We start from the raw sequence: 17,904 nt of genomic DNA, 5'->3' as shown, positions 1-17,904 counted from the left end.
CCACCCCCCTGGTGGTGCCTTACCCTAACCACCCTCCTGGTGGTGCCTTACCCTAACCACCCTCCTGGTGGTGCCTAACCCTAACACCCCTCCTGGTGGTGCCTAACCCTAACACCCCCCCTGGTGGTGCCTAACCCTAAGACCCCCCCTGGTGGTGCCTAACCCTAACCTTGACAGTGTTACATTAAATCCATTCACCGTTTTGCAGTTAAATAACATCTGGAATTTGGCTTATGTAGGGCGCTATTGATAAATAACGTTTCTGTGTGCCGTTTTTCTTCTTTTTCCCCTGTGCGCCATTATTATGCAGTACTAACGATAAATAGCGATAAGCGTATCTTTTTAATGCGGCGCCATTTTTATGCATAGGCGCTGTGTGCCATTATTCACTGATCCGATGTCGGTATGCATGTACGCAAACTCCGCTGTATACAGGTATAGACAGGCCCAGGTTTACCTCACAGGAGCCTAGAGGCACAGATGTCCTGGCACCTTTGACTGTAGGCACTCTATGGGCCTACAAACCTCGCCGAACCGTACTGCAAGTGTGTTCACTGTCCCAACTGTCACTTCCCCCTTAGTTTTCCCTTGCCCATCATAGGTAGCTACAGGTGTCCCTTAGTATAAGGCAGGCAAAAGTACCCTCAATATTAAGTAGCTAGAGGTACCCTCAGTATGAAGTAGCTAGAGGTGCCCCTGACTGAAGGGAGATCTCATCAGTGGAAAGATGAGAGCAGGGTGAGTAACCTCTCATGTACACTCCCATCAGGACTCTGTATAGGGAAGGAGGGAGGGAGGCACTCAGGGAGGGAAGTGAGCCGCCTTTCCATAATAAGGCGCCTGTAGGCATGGGCCTACAGTGCCTTATGGTAAATCCGGCCCTGGGTATTGATAAGGGGCAGAATCCCGGCATTGCGGTTTTACACTTATTTTTTGCATTGCGGGGTGATGTTCCTGCTCCCATCGCAACGCAAAAGATTTTACTCATATGACCCTGCAGCAGGGTGCGCTGACAGGGTCACATGCATAGCGCCGCCCCCCACTCAGTGACGTACTTACTGCTGGGCAGGAACTACGTCACTGGGATTCCCGCCGGTCCATGTATGTGTGCCGCAATGCACCACGTCAAGCCCAGATTGACATCACAGCAGCCTATAGGCACAGACGTCTTGGCACCCCAGGCTTCACCCTCCACGAACCTACAAAACCCCGTCGAGCCACACCACAAGTGTGCTGGCTGGCCCAGCTGTCACTCCTCCCTTACTCCCCTTGCCTGTCATAGGTCGCTACAGGTGCCCCTTAGTATTACGTAGCCAGACGTACCCTCAGTATTAGGTAGCTAGAGGAATGTCGAGAGCTGGGAGAGTAACCTCTCATTTACGCTCTCCTCGGGACTCTGCACAGTGAGCCGCCTTTCCATCCTTAGGAGCCTGTAGGCACAGGCCAACCCTGCCTTATGGTAAATCCGGCCCAGGCCGCGCTCCATCGCTTACACTACATGCGTTGCCCATAGACATCCATAGCCCCACACTCCGTGCGTTGAGCCCTGCAGCCGGAACGCCCTGCAGCCCTTGCATTGGATTGGATAGGTCCGGCACACCGGAACAGACCGCAAAAACTGTGAAAGTCTCCATAGACCTCCATTGTTTTTGCGGCCCCTTGTGGTAAAATAGGGAAATGCAACGCAGGTTTCATCTGCAAGTAAAAAAGGGGCCTTAAAGAGAACCAGAGATGAAGCACCCTCTTGTATTGTACCTTATACATCAGTGGGAACATGACAGTAAACACCTAATCTGCTCTTTGTTTCATTGTTCTCTGTTTAATATGACTGTTATCACCTATGATGAGAATCCCCGACTGAGCACTCAGTCTAGCTTTGCTACGGAAAGATTATAGCTGAGTCTGTCATCTCTGGTGTCTTTTCAAGCCCAAGCCTGCCCCCTTGTAGCTCTGCTATAATGACTCAGCTATAATTATTCCCTGCAAAGCCAGACTGAATGCTCAGTCAGGGATTCTTATCACAGCTGATAACAGACACTTTTAGCAGTGAGGATGAAACAGAGAGCAGGGTAAGTGTTTTCTCTAATGTTCTTACTGATATATATGGTAAAATACACAAGGGTGCTTCGTCTCTGGTTCACTTTAAAGCAATTTAAACAAAAACAAAAAATAGATACTCAGCTATGTAGAGGGAAGGTTCTGAGCCTTCTCAGTCCTCTTTCCATCCCCTCATCTCAACACTGTCCCCCAATGAAATTTCCGCACCTTTGAGACCCTTCGGAAACGCTCACGCCCCCAAGTGATTTTGAAGACAGGCACATCCATACTGCGCATGTGCGAGCGCAGACTTGTTGCGTTTTACCATTTTTTTTTCACAATAACAGATTTTCAAAAAGACCTTTTAGTTTTTGAAAAAAAAAATCGATTTTTAACAATGCAAAGAAAAATGTTTTGCATTTTTAAAATCGATTTTCTGAAAAACTACAAGGTCTTTTTGAAAAATTTGTTTTTTTACTTGCGCCCACTGTTCTCCTTAAAGAGGAACTCCAGTGAAAATAATGTAATAAAAAAAAAGTGCTTCATTTTTACAATAATTATGTATAAATGATTTAATCAGTGTTTGCCCATTGTAAAATCTTTTAAATCCCTGATTTACATTCTGACATTTATTACATGGTGACATTTTTACTGCTGGCAGGTGATGTAGCTGCTGCTCGCTGTTTTGGCAGTTGGAAACAGCTGTAAACAGCTATTTCCAACAATGCAACAAGGTTCACAGACAGGAAACTGCCAGGAGTACCACGGTCCTCAGAGTTTCTTGTGGGAGGGGTTTCACCACAATATCAGCCATACAGCGCCCCCTGATTGTCTGTTTGTGAAAAAGAACATATTTCTCATGTAAAAGGGGATATCAGCTACTGATTGGGATAAAGTTCAATTCTTGGTCGGAGTTTCTCTTTAACATATGCAGCAATTTTAGTAGCAATGGCATGTATTTGGGCCTTATTATTCACCATTAAAGTCGGCACAAAATGCAAAAGTGCTGTGAAAAAAATCATGCGAACTTATGAATTTTTACAATTACATATTATTATTATTATTATTATTATTTAGTATTTATATAGCGCCAACATATTACGCAGCGCTGCACAGTGTATATATATTTAGATCTTTTCACTAACTGTCCCTCAAAGGAGCTCACAATCTAATCCCTACCATTGCCATATGTCTATATTATGTAGTGTAAGTACTGTAGTCTAGGGCCAATTTTAGGGGGAGCCAATTAACTTATCCGTATGTTTTTGGAGTGTGGGAGGAAACTGGAGTGCCCGGAGGAAACCCACACAGACACGGAGAGAACATACAAACTCTTTGCAGATAGTGCCCTGGCTGGGATTCGAACCAGGGACCCAGCGCTGCAAGGCGAGAGCGCTAACCACTACGCCACCGTGCTGCCCGAAATTAATTACGATTTTCCCCGAAACTTTGCTTACAAATGCGTAATTACGTACTGGCGTAATTTCTGCTGATCACTAACACGGTTCTGATAAAATCAAACATCAGGTCCATTGTGACCATACATGTTTCAGATCTGACTAGAGTGTGTGCGCAGCCTTAGGCCTGGGACCCACTAGAAAGCGCTATTGCAATTGCTAGAGATTTCTGATAGCGCTGTGCAGGCAAATTTGGGAGCGATTTCCCTCCTCCTATACAATACATTAGAATGGAAACGCTCCCCAAATACTGCATGTCCTGCGAATGCGATTTCCCTAATCGCAATCACTCTAGTGGAATCTGTCCCATCCTTTTACATTGGCAGAGCGTTTAGGGAAGTGATTGCGCTCCCTAAAAGCTCAAAAAAATGCAGCAGTGGGTTCCAGTATTGAATTTGTTTCCAGTAAAACAAATGTAAAAATGTTTTTCCCTATGCAAACAATATCATGTTTTTTTGTTTGTGTTTTAAATCAGCTGTATCTCTTTGCTAATAGTAATACTTCCTCCTCACGTTGGCATCCAGGTCAGAATGAATCTGGGAGGATTTTGGCGTAGCCCTCTTTGCGTTTGGAAGTGTCCAGATGTTTAGAGCACGTCGCTCTTGTTAATAGGCTCACTCTAAAAGCTTTAAAAATGCTTCTCATTCCATAACGTTTATTAAATTTCCATCCACGGCAACTCGCAGCACCTCCGTCCGCAGCTGCGGAACCGCGATTCAGTAAGGATTGGCGGCCGGGCGGTGCTTTCCTGTACGGCGCTGTGTATGTGAGGAGGGTGGGGCTGGCTGGATCCACGTTTGGTTGAAGGTGTGAGAGCAGAAAGGGTTTTTTTTTCCCCTTTCTTTTTTAATGAAAACCTGCCAAAAATTCCAGAACTGTCACATCCTTCATACCAGAGATGAGCGAATGGCAGAAAATTACACTAAATTTAACTCAACCTGAAGTGCCCCGTTTTTGCGAGAGAAAAAAAAAATGTAAGAAAAGCGTATGCATGGCTTAAGTTACGAGATATATTATGTTGGCTTTCCGTGCATTGGCAGAGGTGACTTTATCACCCTCATCTCACCTCCAATCTCTTTATCATTTTTTTTTTAAATTGAAGCTTTAAAGCTGGCCATACACTAGGCCGATTACCCGCCAATCGACAGCAGATTCGATCACTGGGATCGAATCTGCTGTCACATCGTTCACGCTAAACGCTAAATTTCGATTTTTTTCGTCCCGAAATAGATCGGTCCCGTCGATCGATCTGTGCGGGAAATTACCGTCGATCGCCCGCGGGTAGGGAGCGCATCGCTAGCGGCGTACGATCGACGCAGGTATACATTACATGAAGCTGGCTCCCGGCATCTTCTCCGCATCACCTTCCGCATCACGACATCCAGCGGCATCCGTGTATAACTTCCTGTGTCACTGCAGCGACAGCGGAAGTAAAAATAGAGGGCGCTCTATTTGAACATCCGCTGTCACTGGAGTGACAGAAAGTTATACACGGAGAAGATGCCTGGGACCAGGCTTCAGGTAATGTATGCGGGGGGGGGGGAGGGAAAGGCGACAGCGGCAGCTCAGCAGATGGTGAATCGGTTTCAGGCTGAAATCGATTCACAATCTGTTTGCAGTAAAGGCAGCCATACGATCCCTCTCTGATCAGATTCAATCAGAGAGGGATCTATCTGTTGGTTCAATCTGATGGCAAATCGACCAGTGTATGTCTACCTTAACAGCCCCCCCCCTTCATTCCTCCAACTAACTAAGGCTCAGATTGTAACGGATGATAAAAACTGCCAATCAAATGGATTCCCTGTAGCTCCGACCTGCATGATTTTTCCAGGTGCATTTCCAACCGGACCACAATCCACCACTGGAGCGGACAATGCACTGTCCACTTTGGTTGGCCAAAAGCAATTCAAATCAACGGGAACTGAGCCTTAAAGGACTTCTGAGGCCACAAAATAAATGTCGTTTTACTTACCTAGGGCATTTTCCAGGCCCTAGAAGTCATTTGCGTCCCTCGCTGCAGCTCCTGTCCAACTCCTCTCCAGGGTCCAGCTGTCAGCTTCTAAGGATTGTCGAAGCATACGCCTCTTCATCCAGTTTCTAAGTCCTAGGGGTCAATCAGTCCACACCTTAATCCAGAAAGCTGTATAAATACAATGTCAAGGAAAAGAGTGACCAGGTCTCTACTTGGATTTATAGTATCACTTATTTATTGTATCATAGCAGCAAAGTGCACAACATTTTGGCCTAGTGTGGCCTTTATCAAGTGCACATGAGGTATGGGCAGGGTGACTCCCTTTCCTTGACAATTTCCCCCAAAAAAACAACCAACAACATGAACAAACACAGATTGAAGTGTCCTCCTTTTTTATTGTAAACAGGATTCAATATTTTCGGCATAAAATCTAATGTCTAATCTACAGAGGGCCTGAGCCTACTAACGCTGTTGTGTCCGCTTCGTTCCGCATTTCAGCATCTATAACATTGAGATGTAGCTGAAAAGCGGACACAACTGCATCAGTGGGCTCTGGCCTTAAAGAAAATTTACCAGATTGGTTTCCTTGGTAGTGTATAGTAGCTATAGAACAAACATTTTCTATACACCAAGATGGCCAAAGTTCTGCAAATCCCGATCTGATGAAATGATAGCTCTGAAAGGTTTCCAGTCTAAGCTCTTGGCACCCCTATTTTTTTTTCTTTAATTCCATCATCTAAGGTATAAATATCAGACCTCAGGTCGTTGCCTACAAGTGACAAATTCTGGGGTCTGACTTGCTCCTTTCCCTTTTTAACAAACATCATATTTCTTTACAAAAGAGACACCTAAAAAAAAAGGACCAGGCTGACCGTGGTTGGCTACAGAACTCGCTGACTTTCACTCCTAGTAAAACTAGGAATTTAGGAACGACGAGATCTTAATGGGTTTTGATTTGTGGATAAACTCCTGCCGTTCTCCTCGACATCGTCTTGTGTTTCAGGAAAGAACGGGAACACCTGAAAGCGGCTGAGATACTTTGCAAATCATATAAATTGGAGAAGCACAATGCAGCCGAAAAGCCAGTTAAGGCCGACCAAATGTTAGGAGAGAAAAAAACATTGCAGGTTGGGACCACCTGCAGCTCATTATCCCAACTAGCGCTCCACGTAAAATACGGCACATTTAGCACCCATGCCCCCTCAAGAGGAAGGCTTTCCGTGGACCTGGAGTGTGAGATCTGATGTGGTAAAGCAAGGATCACACCTCAACCTCATCTCTGCATACCTGGCTTCATTATTTCCATCACCTTTGCATTAAAAAGGGGATGTGCGGTATTACCGTCAGTCTACGATAACCAGATCTGTTTCCCCAGATTGACACCTGGATGTACTTTACGTTATTGTAAAGGGTCGGTAGATACTGCAGGATTGAGTTCCCCATTATTTTTTCCATGGGGTGTGTGCCAACTTTGGAAAGGAAGTATGAACTTTTTTTTTAGTTCTTGGCCATGACAAAAGATCAGAAAGGCCTAGAGGCGAAGGAATTCTCATTTTAAAACTATATGGGAAGTGTAAAGTGCCAGTGAGCCTCGGAAACTTGCAGCTCTGCTGTAACCTGAGTGTTCCACATTGGCGTACCTATAGCTATAGTCGATAAATGAGTTTACTTACCAGCTGCAAGCAACACCGCTCCCTCCTGGAAGTCCCGCCCCCGCTGTATTACACATAGGGATGAGCAGAAATTACACCTATGTGCAATTACGCATTGTAATTCGCAATTACACATCGTAATGGTAATGCTAAATTTAGGGGAAAAGCGTAATTCATTTTGTATGAAATTGTAAGCATTCCTAATTTTCGCATGAATTTACGCGTAATTTACACACCAAATTTGGCAGTGAATGCCAAAGCCCCTATGCATACTAAAATTGCTACATATGTTCATGAGAATAGAAGGTACAGCCAAAAAAAAATAATTTGTTTTAAAAGACCTTGTCGTTTTTGAGAAAATAGATTTTAAAAATACAAAGAAAAATGGTTTTTGAAATCAATTTTTTTTTAAAAACTACAAGGTCTTTTTGAAAAATTCTGTTTTTGACTTGTACCCACTATCCTTCTTAACATGTGGAAATTTTGGTAGCAATAGTATGTATGGGGGTTTTGCTATTCACCGCCAAATTCAGTACAAAATTACCCGTAAATTACGCGTAAATTCATGCGTAATTACGAATGTTTATACAGAGTCACTTGAATTAACAATTGTAATTATGTGTAGGCGTAACTGTGAAAATATACGTGACATTTTGCGTAATCGTCGTAATTAGTTGATACGATCATCACTGATCACACGTGGTTATGTTCTGCAGTCTGTACCCATACTGGCACTCAGGGCAGGGCACCCACAGCCAGGGCCCGGCCAAGGCGCGGGACCGAGGCAGAGACGAGAGAGGCTCCGGCCTCAGGGCGCAGTATAGGAGGAGGGGCGGGGCCGAGGCATAGACGAGAGAGACTTCAGCCTCAGGGCGCAGTGTAGGAGGTGGGCCCCATAGGCAAATGCAGGGGGGGATTACAGCTGCCCCGAATCCCCCCTCAGACCAGGGCCGGTGCAGTGTCTGGGGACAGGCACAAGCTGAGACACCAGAAAATCTGCAGGCATCCTGCAGCTCACAGCACTGTCTCCTTTCTTTCCCTGCTACAATTGACTTTGGATGGAGCAGCAGGGTGTGTACAGAGCATGGAGCAGCTTTGGGGAATTTAACAGAGTCAGGTATGAGCACAAACCTGTGCCCTACTGTGTGAATGCTTCACTTTCCCCTTCATTACCAATGTCGACTGTCCTCATTATTATCTGTATCCAAACTGCTCCTGATTAATCCCGTTGTTGGTTGATCGGGAAATTGGATTATGTGTACCCAACATGATGACCTACCGTATTATTATACTGTATTGTGCGTGGCTGAGGGAGATCTTTCAGGAATCCCTCCCCCCTTGAAAATCCTGGGTTTGCCTCTGAGGGCGCAGGGCGGGGCCGAGGCAGAGATGAGAGAGGCTCCAGCCTCAGGGCACAGTGTAGGAGGGGGCATACAAGTCTCTCAGCTATCATTCCCATATTGTGTTTGAAGCAAAGAGAAATAAGAAAAGGAGATACATGGCAGTGACAGCCATGTGAAAGCCAGATAACTAGAGATTAGGGTGTTGGGGGCCCTGGGGGGCCTCTCAGTCTAATAGCAATTAGTGTGTGACGGCTGGGGTGGGAGGGATGGAGGGGCGCACTTTGGTGTCTCAGGCTTGGGTGCTGGAGGACCTTGTCCCGGCTCTGCCCACAGCACATAATAACGAAATACACCACAGATAAATTGGTAAACTCATGACAGCTGGATTTGCATTTTGTGGTCCTGAAGACTGCTTAATCAGATTCCCTAAAAATATATGTTCTAGAAAATAGCTTATGGTGTCAAATAACATCACTGACACCTGATCTCAGGTACACGTATACGGGTAGGACCGGTTCAGCCGGCAGAATCAGCCAATAAACTTATTCAGAGTAGTGTTGAGCTTGATTATTCCCCAAAGTAGATTTCCCATCAAAAATGCTATTTTCAATTTCAAAAATATATGAACACTGAAAGCGATTAAAGAGTAACTGTCAGGCTGCAGAAGCTAATTTAAACCTCTATTCTCCTGTGTTAAACAGTTTAGACGGAAGCCAAAAAGGCAATAGTGAAGATAAAATTCTCTCTTTCATTTGATGTGTGCTTATCAGCAAAGCTGTTAGACCCAAGCTCTTAAGAGGACGCAAGCCGCAAACCATACTGCAAAGCATTCTGGGGCCCTCCCCTCGGCTGCTAATGAGAAGTTACAGGGTCAAGTAACAATAGCATGTAACTCAGTCCAGCGCACAGCACTGATAAATCTCCAGGCAGAGTACACTGCATGAGTCCGCTATTGTTCCTAGCCACATAGCTAATTAATATTCACTGCAAACTAGTGTTATTCAGTACGAGCTTTTCTGTGATCAGGAAGCAGGGAGGACATGACGACACAATTGGCTTCATAGGAGACAGACAAACATGGAGCCTGCCATGAGCTGTCAGGAGCATCAATCTCTGCAAATACTATATACAAATTCTGTGAAATCCAAACGTGGACAGTGAAATGCATATGTAATGTAAGTACAGCCTATATTTAGCTACTGATATATGTGTTTATTTTCTCTGAGACCCTTTACCTAACAGCTCCTCTTTAAAAGAAAGTAAGGCGAACATTTGAATTTTCATTCTCAAAAATAAGGGTCATATTTGAAATGGGCTTGCTAATGCGAAAATAAACAGGGACTATTTTCCTTTCACTCCATATCAGGGCTCCCATGATTTCATTCAATACTATTGGTGGTATTTATTTTAAGGCACTGTAGGCAAGTGCCTACAGGCACCTAATGATGTAAAGGCAGCTCAATCACCTCCACAAGCGCCTCTCCCCCTTCTTAACTATACAGAGTCCTGATGGGAGTGTAAATGAGAGGTTAGTCACCCAGCTCCCGGCATTCCACTGATGAGATCTCCCTTCAGTCAGGGGCACCTCTAGCTACTTAATACTGAGGGTACCTCTGGCTACTTAAAGCGGAATATAACCCTGCATTTCAACTTTGCTCTAAAACATTATTTACAGCATATTATATGCAACCAGCATTTTTTTTTTTACTAGACCAGCATTGGAAGGGTTACACACAGAGCTTTAAAGTTCCGTGGAGAAAAATGCTGCCGCATCCGAAGTTTAGATAGATACATTTAAGTAAACACAATGTAACAAGTGTGGAATGTTTACTACACTCTGACTGTGCAGGAGCTCCCGGACACACAGAGAGAGTGAGTCACATTCCTCACTTGTTACATTGTGTTTACTTAAATGTATCTATCTAAACTTCGGCTGTGGGGAGCAGTTCTCTCCAGGAACTTTAAAGCTTTGTGTGTAACCCTTCCAATGCTGGTCTAGTAAAAAAAAAAATGCTGGTTGCATATAATATGCTGTAAATAATGTTTTAGAGCAAAGTTGAAATGCGGGTTTATATTCCACTTTAATACTAAAGGGCACCTGTAGTAGCTAGATTTGATGGGCAGCGGGGACAGCCAGCACACTTGTGGTGCAGTTTGGTGGGGGTTTGTAAGTTCATGGCAGGCAAAGTCTAGGGTGCCAGGACATCTGTGCCTATAGGCTTCTATGAGGTATATTGGGGGCCTGAAGGTAAATCAGAAACCCATCCAACATAGCACCCAGTGTGGGGAGAACAGAAGAGAAGCCCCTGTGACAGACAGCAAGTGCTGCTTAGGGGCAAGAGATACATCTCTCCTTTTTCAGCAGTGACCTCTTCTGGTGGGGGAGAGTGGTAGCGGGCTTATGTCAATAAGCTTATTACTCCTTGATAATGCTTTGTGCCTTGTAATTTCTTTAAAGAGACTCTGTAACAACATTTCCAGCCTTATTTCTTCTATCCTACATCTGTGTTCTGGATTACTGCAGCTTTTTCTAGTTGCACTGTCTCTGTAATATATCTAATCTTCTTTTCTTTGTCAAGCTTTGTCGACCCAGGGAGGAATGGGCTGCCTCTGCTGTGATAGGGACAAGTTATGCACGCCCCCTCCATGCTCACTCCTGTGTGCTTTGTTTATTTCTCACTTACAGACAGGTCCCTGCTCTCAGTCTCAGCATGTCTGTGAGGCTGAGGGAGGAGGGAGCTGCCTGTCACATGCTGACAATGTGTTACTCAGACACAAGTGCAGAGCCCAGACTCCTAACTCAGAAGAAACAGCTGTGTTCATAAAGGAGTCTGAGGATTCTTGTCACGCTTCAGTGGCACAGAGCCGCAGTGGCAGAAGGTAAAACTTTTTCTAAACTTGCACATAACGTCTGAAGTCTGCATTCAGTGTGTAATAATAAAAAACTCTTCATGCAAACATAAGGCAGTATACATCCTGTTTCTTTTCTGTATACTTCCTGTTTCAGTGGCCATCTTTACTGTTTACAAAGCAGTTTATAAAACTGTTATTTTATCGCCAATATTGCGGCGGAGAGCGACGAAAATGTCACAGAGGGGGCTAGGAGATGTCCCCGAACAGGCTGATATGTTTATTTATATAACATTACTTCAATACAGATTCTCTTTAAAAAAGTATGCATTTATTATTTATTTATTTGTTTTTCAGATATTCTACTGGCCGATGGCGTTTTTTATCCCACCTTCGATATTTGCCGTCCACGTCCAGTTCAATCTCCTCTACCAATTCTGGATACACACAGAGGTGAGCAGCGTTCCTTATCGCGGAGCCGTTCCCTGCCCGGGGCACTATCCTGGAAATAGGGGCTAAGATCTGATTTATGGCGTACGAAAAATCTCTGTCTGACTCCCTTAAAGAGAACCATGTGGCGGCTTTGCTCCTTTTCCTGAATATATTGCTAAGTTTATGGGGAACAATGAGGCCAGTTGGTCTCAATTAGATAACATTCTTTTGTTCAATCTGTCTAATATCAAACCCCTTTTCCTCCTTGGCGTGGGCCCGTGTCTGTATCTTGTAAACGCTTACGCCCTGATCGGACGCAGCGTTTCAGATGGAGTTCCCTGCCAACATCTGAAAAGAGTGGAACCAGGGCAAGATCCGACTGATAATTCTAACCAATTGATATGTCTCACAGCATTCAGATAATTCTCATTATCTCGACGTAATTCATACATGTTATGGCCTAGGTGGGGTCCGGAAATGTTTTTGTATATTATTTTTGTGTGTTTAGAGTTTGTAGCTGGCCAAGCTCTAAATTCTGTACATCAAATAAAGATGTATTCATAAAGTTTAAGTTAAGTAAAGTAAAAAAAGCAAACCGGTCCTTTGCCAATACCATACAGAAACACTGCCCTAATCTATATGTCTATCTATTTTAGACATATAGATCTATCTAATGGTGGCCATACATGGTACAATTTTTCAATTAGATAATTTAGTTCGATTATTCCATTAGATCGAATATAAAGATTTTTCCAGCATGTCCGATCATTTTTCCAGAAAAAACGGGATAATCGTTCGAATTTCTTGATCGAAAAAAAAAAAATATTGAACGTTTTTATTGTACCATGTATGGCCACCATTAGACATATAGATTAGGGCAGTGTTTCTGTAGCGTACAGTCAAAATTGGCATGGGGAAAAAATGGCGCACAGTGATAAATCTTTTAAAACGGTATTTATAGTTTTAAGGATATGCAGTAACTTTAAAACGTTATTTATCGTTGGTCTGACCCCCGCCCCTCATGTCCTGCTGTGTCCCCCGGTTCCTGTCTTCTGCCTCCCCCCGCCCCCCCTCACATGTCCAATTTTGTCCCCCAGTGATTTCATCTCTGCCCCGGCCTGGAGTGTAATGCTACAACAGTCCTACCTAAGCAGATCTTACGAACAGCTGGTGGATGTATCTGCTCGCTGCCACTGAAGACTTTCTGATGCACCAATCACGCGGGGGCGCTGCTCCAGAACAGCCAATCACCGCTGTTCATTTCTCTGCTCCGTCTGCTAATTGGACCCAATGCTCCCGCCTCCGAGACCACCGCGTCCAATTAGCAGATGGAGCTACCCATACGCTATCCAACCACGGCGCTGATTGACTTGCGACTGACACATCATCATCATTATGACCAAGATCACCTATCATGATAATGAAATGACACCCACGGCCAACCGCGGAGCCGTGGATAAACACAATTTCTGCCCAAAAATACGTTTTTGTCAATTCTAACGTCAAATTGTGCAAAGTGTATAGTGTATATGGGTACCTTAACCACTTAATGACAAGCTGACTTATAAAAACATCCTGCTAGAGCCTCTTAACGGTTCCTGAACGGTTTTATAAGTCAAACAGTGCTGCTGCCACTGTGCGCGTGCACGTGCGTGCTCCCGCGCATGCACATGCATTCCCGCGCGCGTGCATGTGAAAATAGTGAAAAAAAGAAACACCATAGAAAAAATACGCCTTTATTTCCAAAGAATATATTGTCACCATACTTTGTACAAGGAACATTATTAAAATCTTGTAATAACCAGGACAAATAGGCAGATAAAATGTGTGAGTTTTATGCACAGTAGCAGTGTTTATATTAACTACAGGGGATGAAATTGGAGAAATAGTGTATTTTTTTATTTTTTCCTTGTTTTTCCCTTTACAATGCCTAGAAAATTAAGTAATTACTAAAAACAAATATCAACCCCAAAAAGCCCAATTGGTGGTGAGAAAAACAAGATGTAGATCATTGATTGTGATTAGTAGTGATTAAGCTATTGGCAAATGAAAGGGATGAGCACTAAATGGTGGAAATCGCTCTTGTCCATTAGGGTAAAAACCTCTTTGGGGTGAAGTGGTTAATGTTGGTTGGGGCTGTTACTGTAGAGGGAGTTGAAAGTTAGGTGTGAAGGTAGGAAGGGATGATATCAGGGGCAGTTAGGTGTCATGACATTGAGGAGAGGTTTGGGTGAAACCTCAGGAAGTTGATGTCAAGGGGAGGATAATGTTCGGTTTTTCGGAATTGATGTTGAGAGGAGGTAGAGTGAGATGTCAGAAAGGAGTTAATATTAGTGGAAGTTTAGGGTTAGTAACGTGCCATTAAGCCATAATGGCAAGTTACTAACCCTAACCTTCCACTAATGTTAATAATTAAAGGGTTGACTTTTTTGGTGGTTATGGTTATCTGGTAAGAACTAGGGATTCACGTAGGGCACAGGTGTCAAACTCCAGTCCTGGAGGGCAGTGTCCATGCCAGTGCTTAGGATGGACAGAGAAATGGAGAAATGTGTTCTGCTTGATGAACCAAACTTTTCCTGACTCAGTCCATTCAGTTAGTTTGAGCTGTGCCTAAATTTTGTGAGGCCCTCAGTGGTTGAGGACTGGATTTCAACATCCATGAGGTAGGGGAAGGTTGGGGTTAGTTGCCCAGAAAAGGTTGACTTTGTAATGGGTTAGGGCTAATTGCCAGGAAGAGGTTGTTGTAGCGATAAGGTTGTGTTTAGTTGCCAGGAAAAGTTTGACTTCGTGGGTGGTTAGGGTTAGTTGCGAGGAAGGAAGGTTAAGGTTAGGTGTAGGGATGGAAAGATTCAGCAGTAGTAGAATTTGGTTAGAGTTAGGCTTCTTGCACACCAAGACGTTGCATTAGGTGGCACGTTAAGGTCGCATAACGTGCACCTAACACAACGTATGGTGCTGCAAGAGCCGACGGTAGAGTGAGCCGCGTCAGGCGGCTCGAGTCCTATAATGTCTCCCAGAGTGGAGCTGATTGGCCAGCGGGACCACGTGATGCGGAGCGAGACACTCCGCATCACGTGGTCCCGCCGGCCAATCAGCGCCCGCCAGTGCAGTGAATATTAAGTAGCCATGTGCGCGGCTACTGTAGCTGGCTCTCCCCGCCTCCTCTCCGCCCCCCACTGCGCATGTGCAAACAGTCTAACGCGGCTATAGCCGCTCCAACGCCGTAGCATGCTGCACTTTGCACAGAACGTGCAGCGTTACATGTAACGCAACGTGGGCTGTGTGAACAGCCCACTTGTGTTACATTGCTGTGCGTTGGGGGAGCGTTACAGGCGCACTAACGTGCGCCTGTAACGACGGTACAATTTTTAATGCACAATCCAATTTTCAAGCAGATTATTCAAACTGCATTGCATGGAAAACAGGGATGCTGATACTCCCAATTGATCCTGAAAGATCTGATTCTCCTTAAAAAAAAAAAAAAAAACACGATTTTTCTGCTTGACAATTTTTTATAGATATGATCTTAACTAGACAAGACACAGAACATTTATATTGCGCTTTTCTCCTAGCGGACTCAAATCGCTTCAGGGCTGCAGCCACTTATCACCACGGGCAACCAGGATCATTAGGGATCCTTGCCCAATGACTCCTTACTGTTTTACATTATGGTTCGAGCAAAGATTTGAACCTTGATGAAAGGCTCAAATCCTACATCACAGGCAACAACCTTACCCGTACGCTAACTGGTGAAGATATGATCACAAGTTGGATTCTTTAGGGGGCGTGGAACGCGGTCATTGTATTTTATTGCATAGCTGCTGTATTTATAGTTTTAAAATCTATCTTATGTTCACTTCTCAGCTCTTTCTGCTTCTCAGCTTAGTACAGTTCAGTTTCGGCAGGTTGCTAATGTTTATTAAATAAAAACAAGAGTAACAGAGGCGCCAGCAAGTATAAAATAATTAAAATCCGCTTAAAAGAAATACAGTAACAGGTCCAATTCTGCTTGATCCAGAATTGGACCTGTTACTGTATTTCTCCTTTCTGATTGCCTGATGAAGCGGGAGCTTTACCCGTGAAACGCGTTGCATACCTTGAGAATCCCCAATAAATTTTACTGTCATAAAATAACAGCGTATTGGCTGGTCTATTTTGTACCTGAGAGGTGTGTCCACCTACACCCTTACGTTTAAGCGGATTTTAATTATTTTATACTTGCTGGCGCCTCTGTTACTCTTGTTTTTATTACTGCACAGTCCACCCTGGGTGGAGGGGTGTTTTTCCCCATTTTTCTATCTACAGAGAGCGACTTCTTCATACCTGAGTAGGGTCAGGTTAAAATTGTCCCCACCTGCAGTTACAGTGGTTGCCTTTGCGGTAACCCAGACTTGTGAGTACATCTACCATTTACTTTCATTTCATCTCCATTTGATTACTAACATACTACACCTTATTGGGCTCTCGGTCTCTTTGTTTTATTTGTCTTTTCAAAGCTAATGTTTATTAAATGTATCTGACAAAGGAATGTAAACATCTGACAAAGGAATGTAAACAAAAGATAATGTTATCACCTATTCAGATATGGCCAGAAGCTGCCCACTGAAGCAAGGAGCTTTCCACTGAAGTGCTGTGTTTAACTGTTTGAATGTTACAATTCTGCTACAATTTTTTTTTTATTGTGATGGTAGATTTTATGCTGCACATAATCTTTTAGAGCAAAGAGGAAATGCTGACTTTCAGACCACTTTAAGGTGGCTGATGGGAGAGAAGTGCCAAAACTCATTGATGAAAGTGGCATCACAAAGCTGATACAGTAAATTATTGGCAGTTGCCTTTCACTATTCGCTTTGCCCCGGCACCAAAAATACCAGGCGCTGAAATCCCTCGCACTGCACACTTCCTGCATTACTCCAGAACAAATTAGTACTTGCACTATTTTGTTTTCTTAAATTGGTACGCTTTAATAGGCTTAATTTATAATAGGGTATCCTTTTAGTGCGCGTGTTTTGTCTAATAATAAAGCTCTTTAAAAATTTACAGCGCGTCAACAAAGCGGTGAAATGTAGCGGAAAGTTCCCTCTCTCTCTCGTCCGCATCTCCTGGCCTCCCCCCCTCTCTCGTCCGCATCTCCTGGCCTCCCTCCTTCCGAGCTCCATATTATCCTAACATGGCCGACTTGCTGAGAGTGTTTCATTTCCAATTTCCAAATATTTTCCTTTTTGGCCATAGCATGGAAATTTGGCAAACTCCACGCTAGGCGCTCGCTGGAGTGTGAAGCTGCCTCATCAGATAGAAAAACAGTCGCGGCGGAATAAATCAGCGTCCGTCCCGAGCACTGCAGAGCGCGGGGAGGAGGAAACGGCCATTAATCCCGCGTGTTGCTCCAGCTACCCACAACCCCCTGCAGAGGCCTTGCTAAGCAAACATGGCGGCCGTCACCCATCTGTGTCAATACTTGGACGTGTCGTCCTACGTGGATCTCGCAACCGTGTCATGTTGTGAAATTTATTTTTTCGCTCATGAACTTAAATACTGGGTGGATTTAACAGCCTAGCTAAGCAGCAGGATCAGCAGTCATACTTCTCTACCTCGTGCCGCAGTTTAAAGGGAATGGATAGTCAATTTTAATGTATTTATTTATTAATTGCATAAATAGATTATCAATAATTGGTATGACGTGTATTAATTTTGAATCAAATTTTTTTTAATTGGGAAAATGTATAATAAAAAGTATAATAAAAAAGTTGCAGAGCCTATTTTAGCAGCATAACTGGCAGGCCAAAATTTGCATTCACGCTATGCATACACTCCACGCCCTCAGCCTAGACTGTCAGATATCGGATATAGGTGGTACCACCTCAGCAAACATTGCTTCAATAGAATTAAATATAGTAATGAAAAAGTTCAGTCTACTTTATCCCATATAGTTAGCAAGTATTTGCATGCATAGCAGTTGCATATGGGTTAGTAGTTGATGTCAGTATCCATCCTGATCTTATTCTTAGATTTTCAATGCAAGCAATAGTATAAGCAGTATAATAAAGATTTGGTCTCACCACCACCGTATGCCAGTCTAAGTAGCGGCTTCTCCGTTTTTTAGAAGTTACGAATGGTGACTTTAGTCCATAAGCGTTGCTGCGCAGTTAAATGGCTGTATC

The 17,904-nt window shown here is 43.9% G+C and overlaps 1 protein-coding gene across 2 annotated transcripts in view; it reads left to right on the top strand.

The window, feature by feature from the left end:
* AGMO (alkylglycerol monooxygenase) overlaps positions 1-17,904 on the top strand; it is a 292,271-nt gene that overhangs the window by 114,842 nt on the left and 159,525 nt on the right. For both annotated transcript variants that reach the window (XM_068235102.1, XM_068235103.1), the window contains exon 5: positions 11,669-11,764. In XM_068235102.1, the coding sequence (XP_068091203.1) occupies positions 11,669-11,764 (96 nt within the window). The remainder of the gene's footprint in view (positions 1-11,668; positions 11,765-17,904) is intronic.

Source organism: Hyperolius riggenbachi, chromosome 5 (genome assembly GCF_040937935.1).
Source record: "Hyperolius riggenbachi isolate aHypRig1 chromosome 5, aHypRig1.pri, whole genome shotgun sequence".
In the NCBI taxonomy this organism is placed as follows: Eukaryota; Metazoa; Chordata; class Amphibia; order Anura; family Hyperoliidae; genus Hyperolius; species Hyperolius riggenbachi.
The sequence above is the reverse complement of the archived record's forward strand: the minus strand, read 5'-3'. Positions and strand labels throughout refer to the sequence as shown.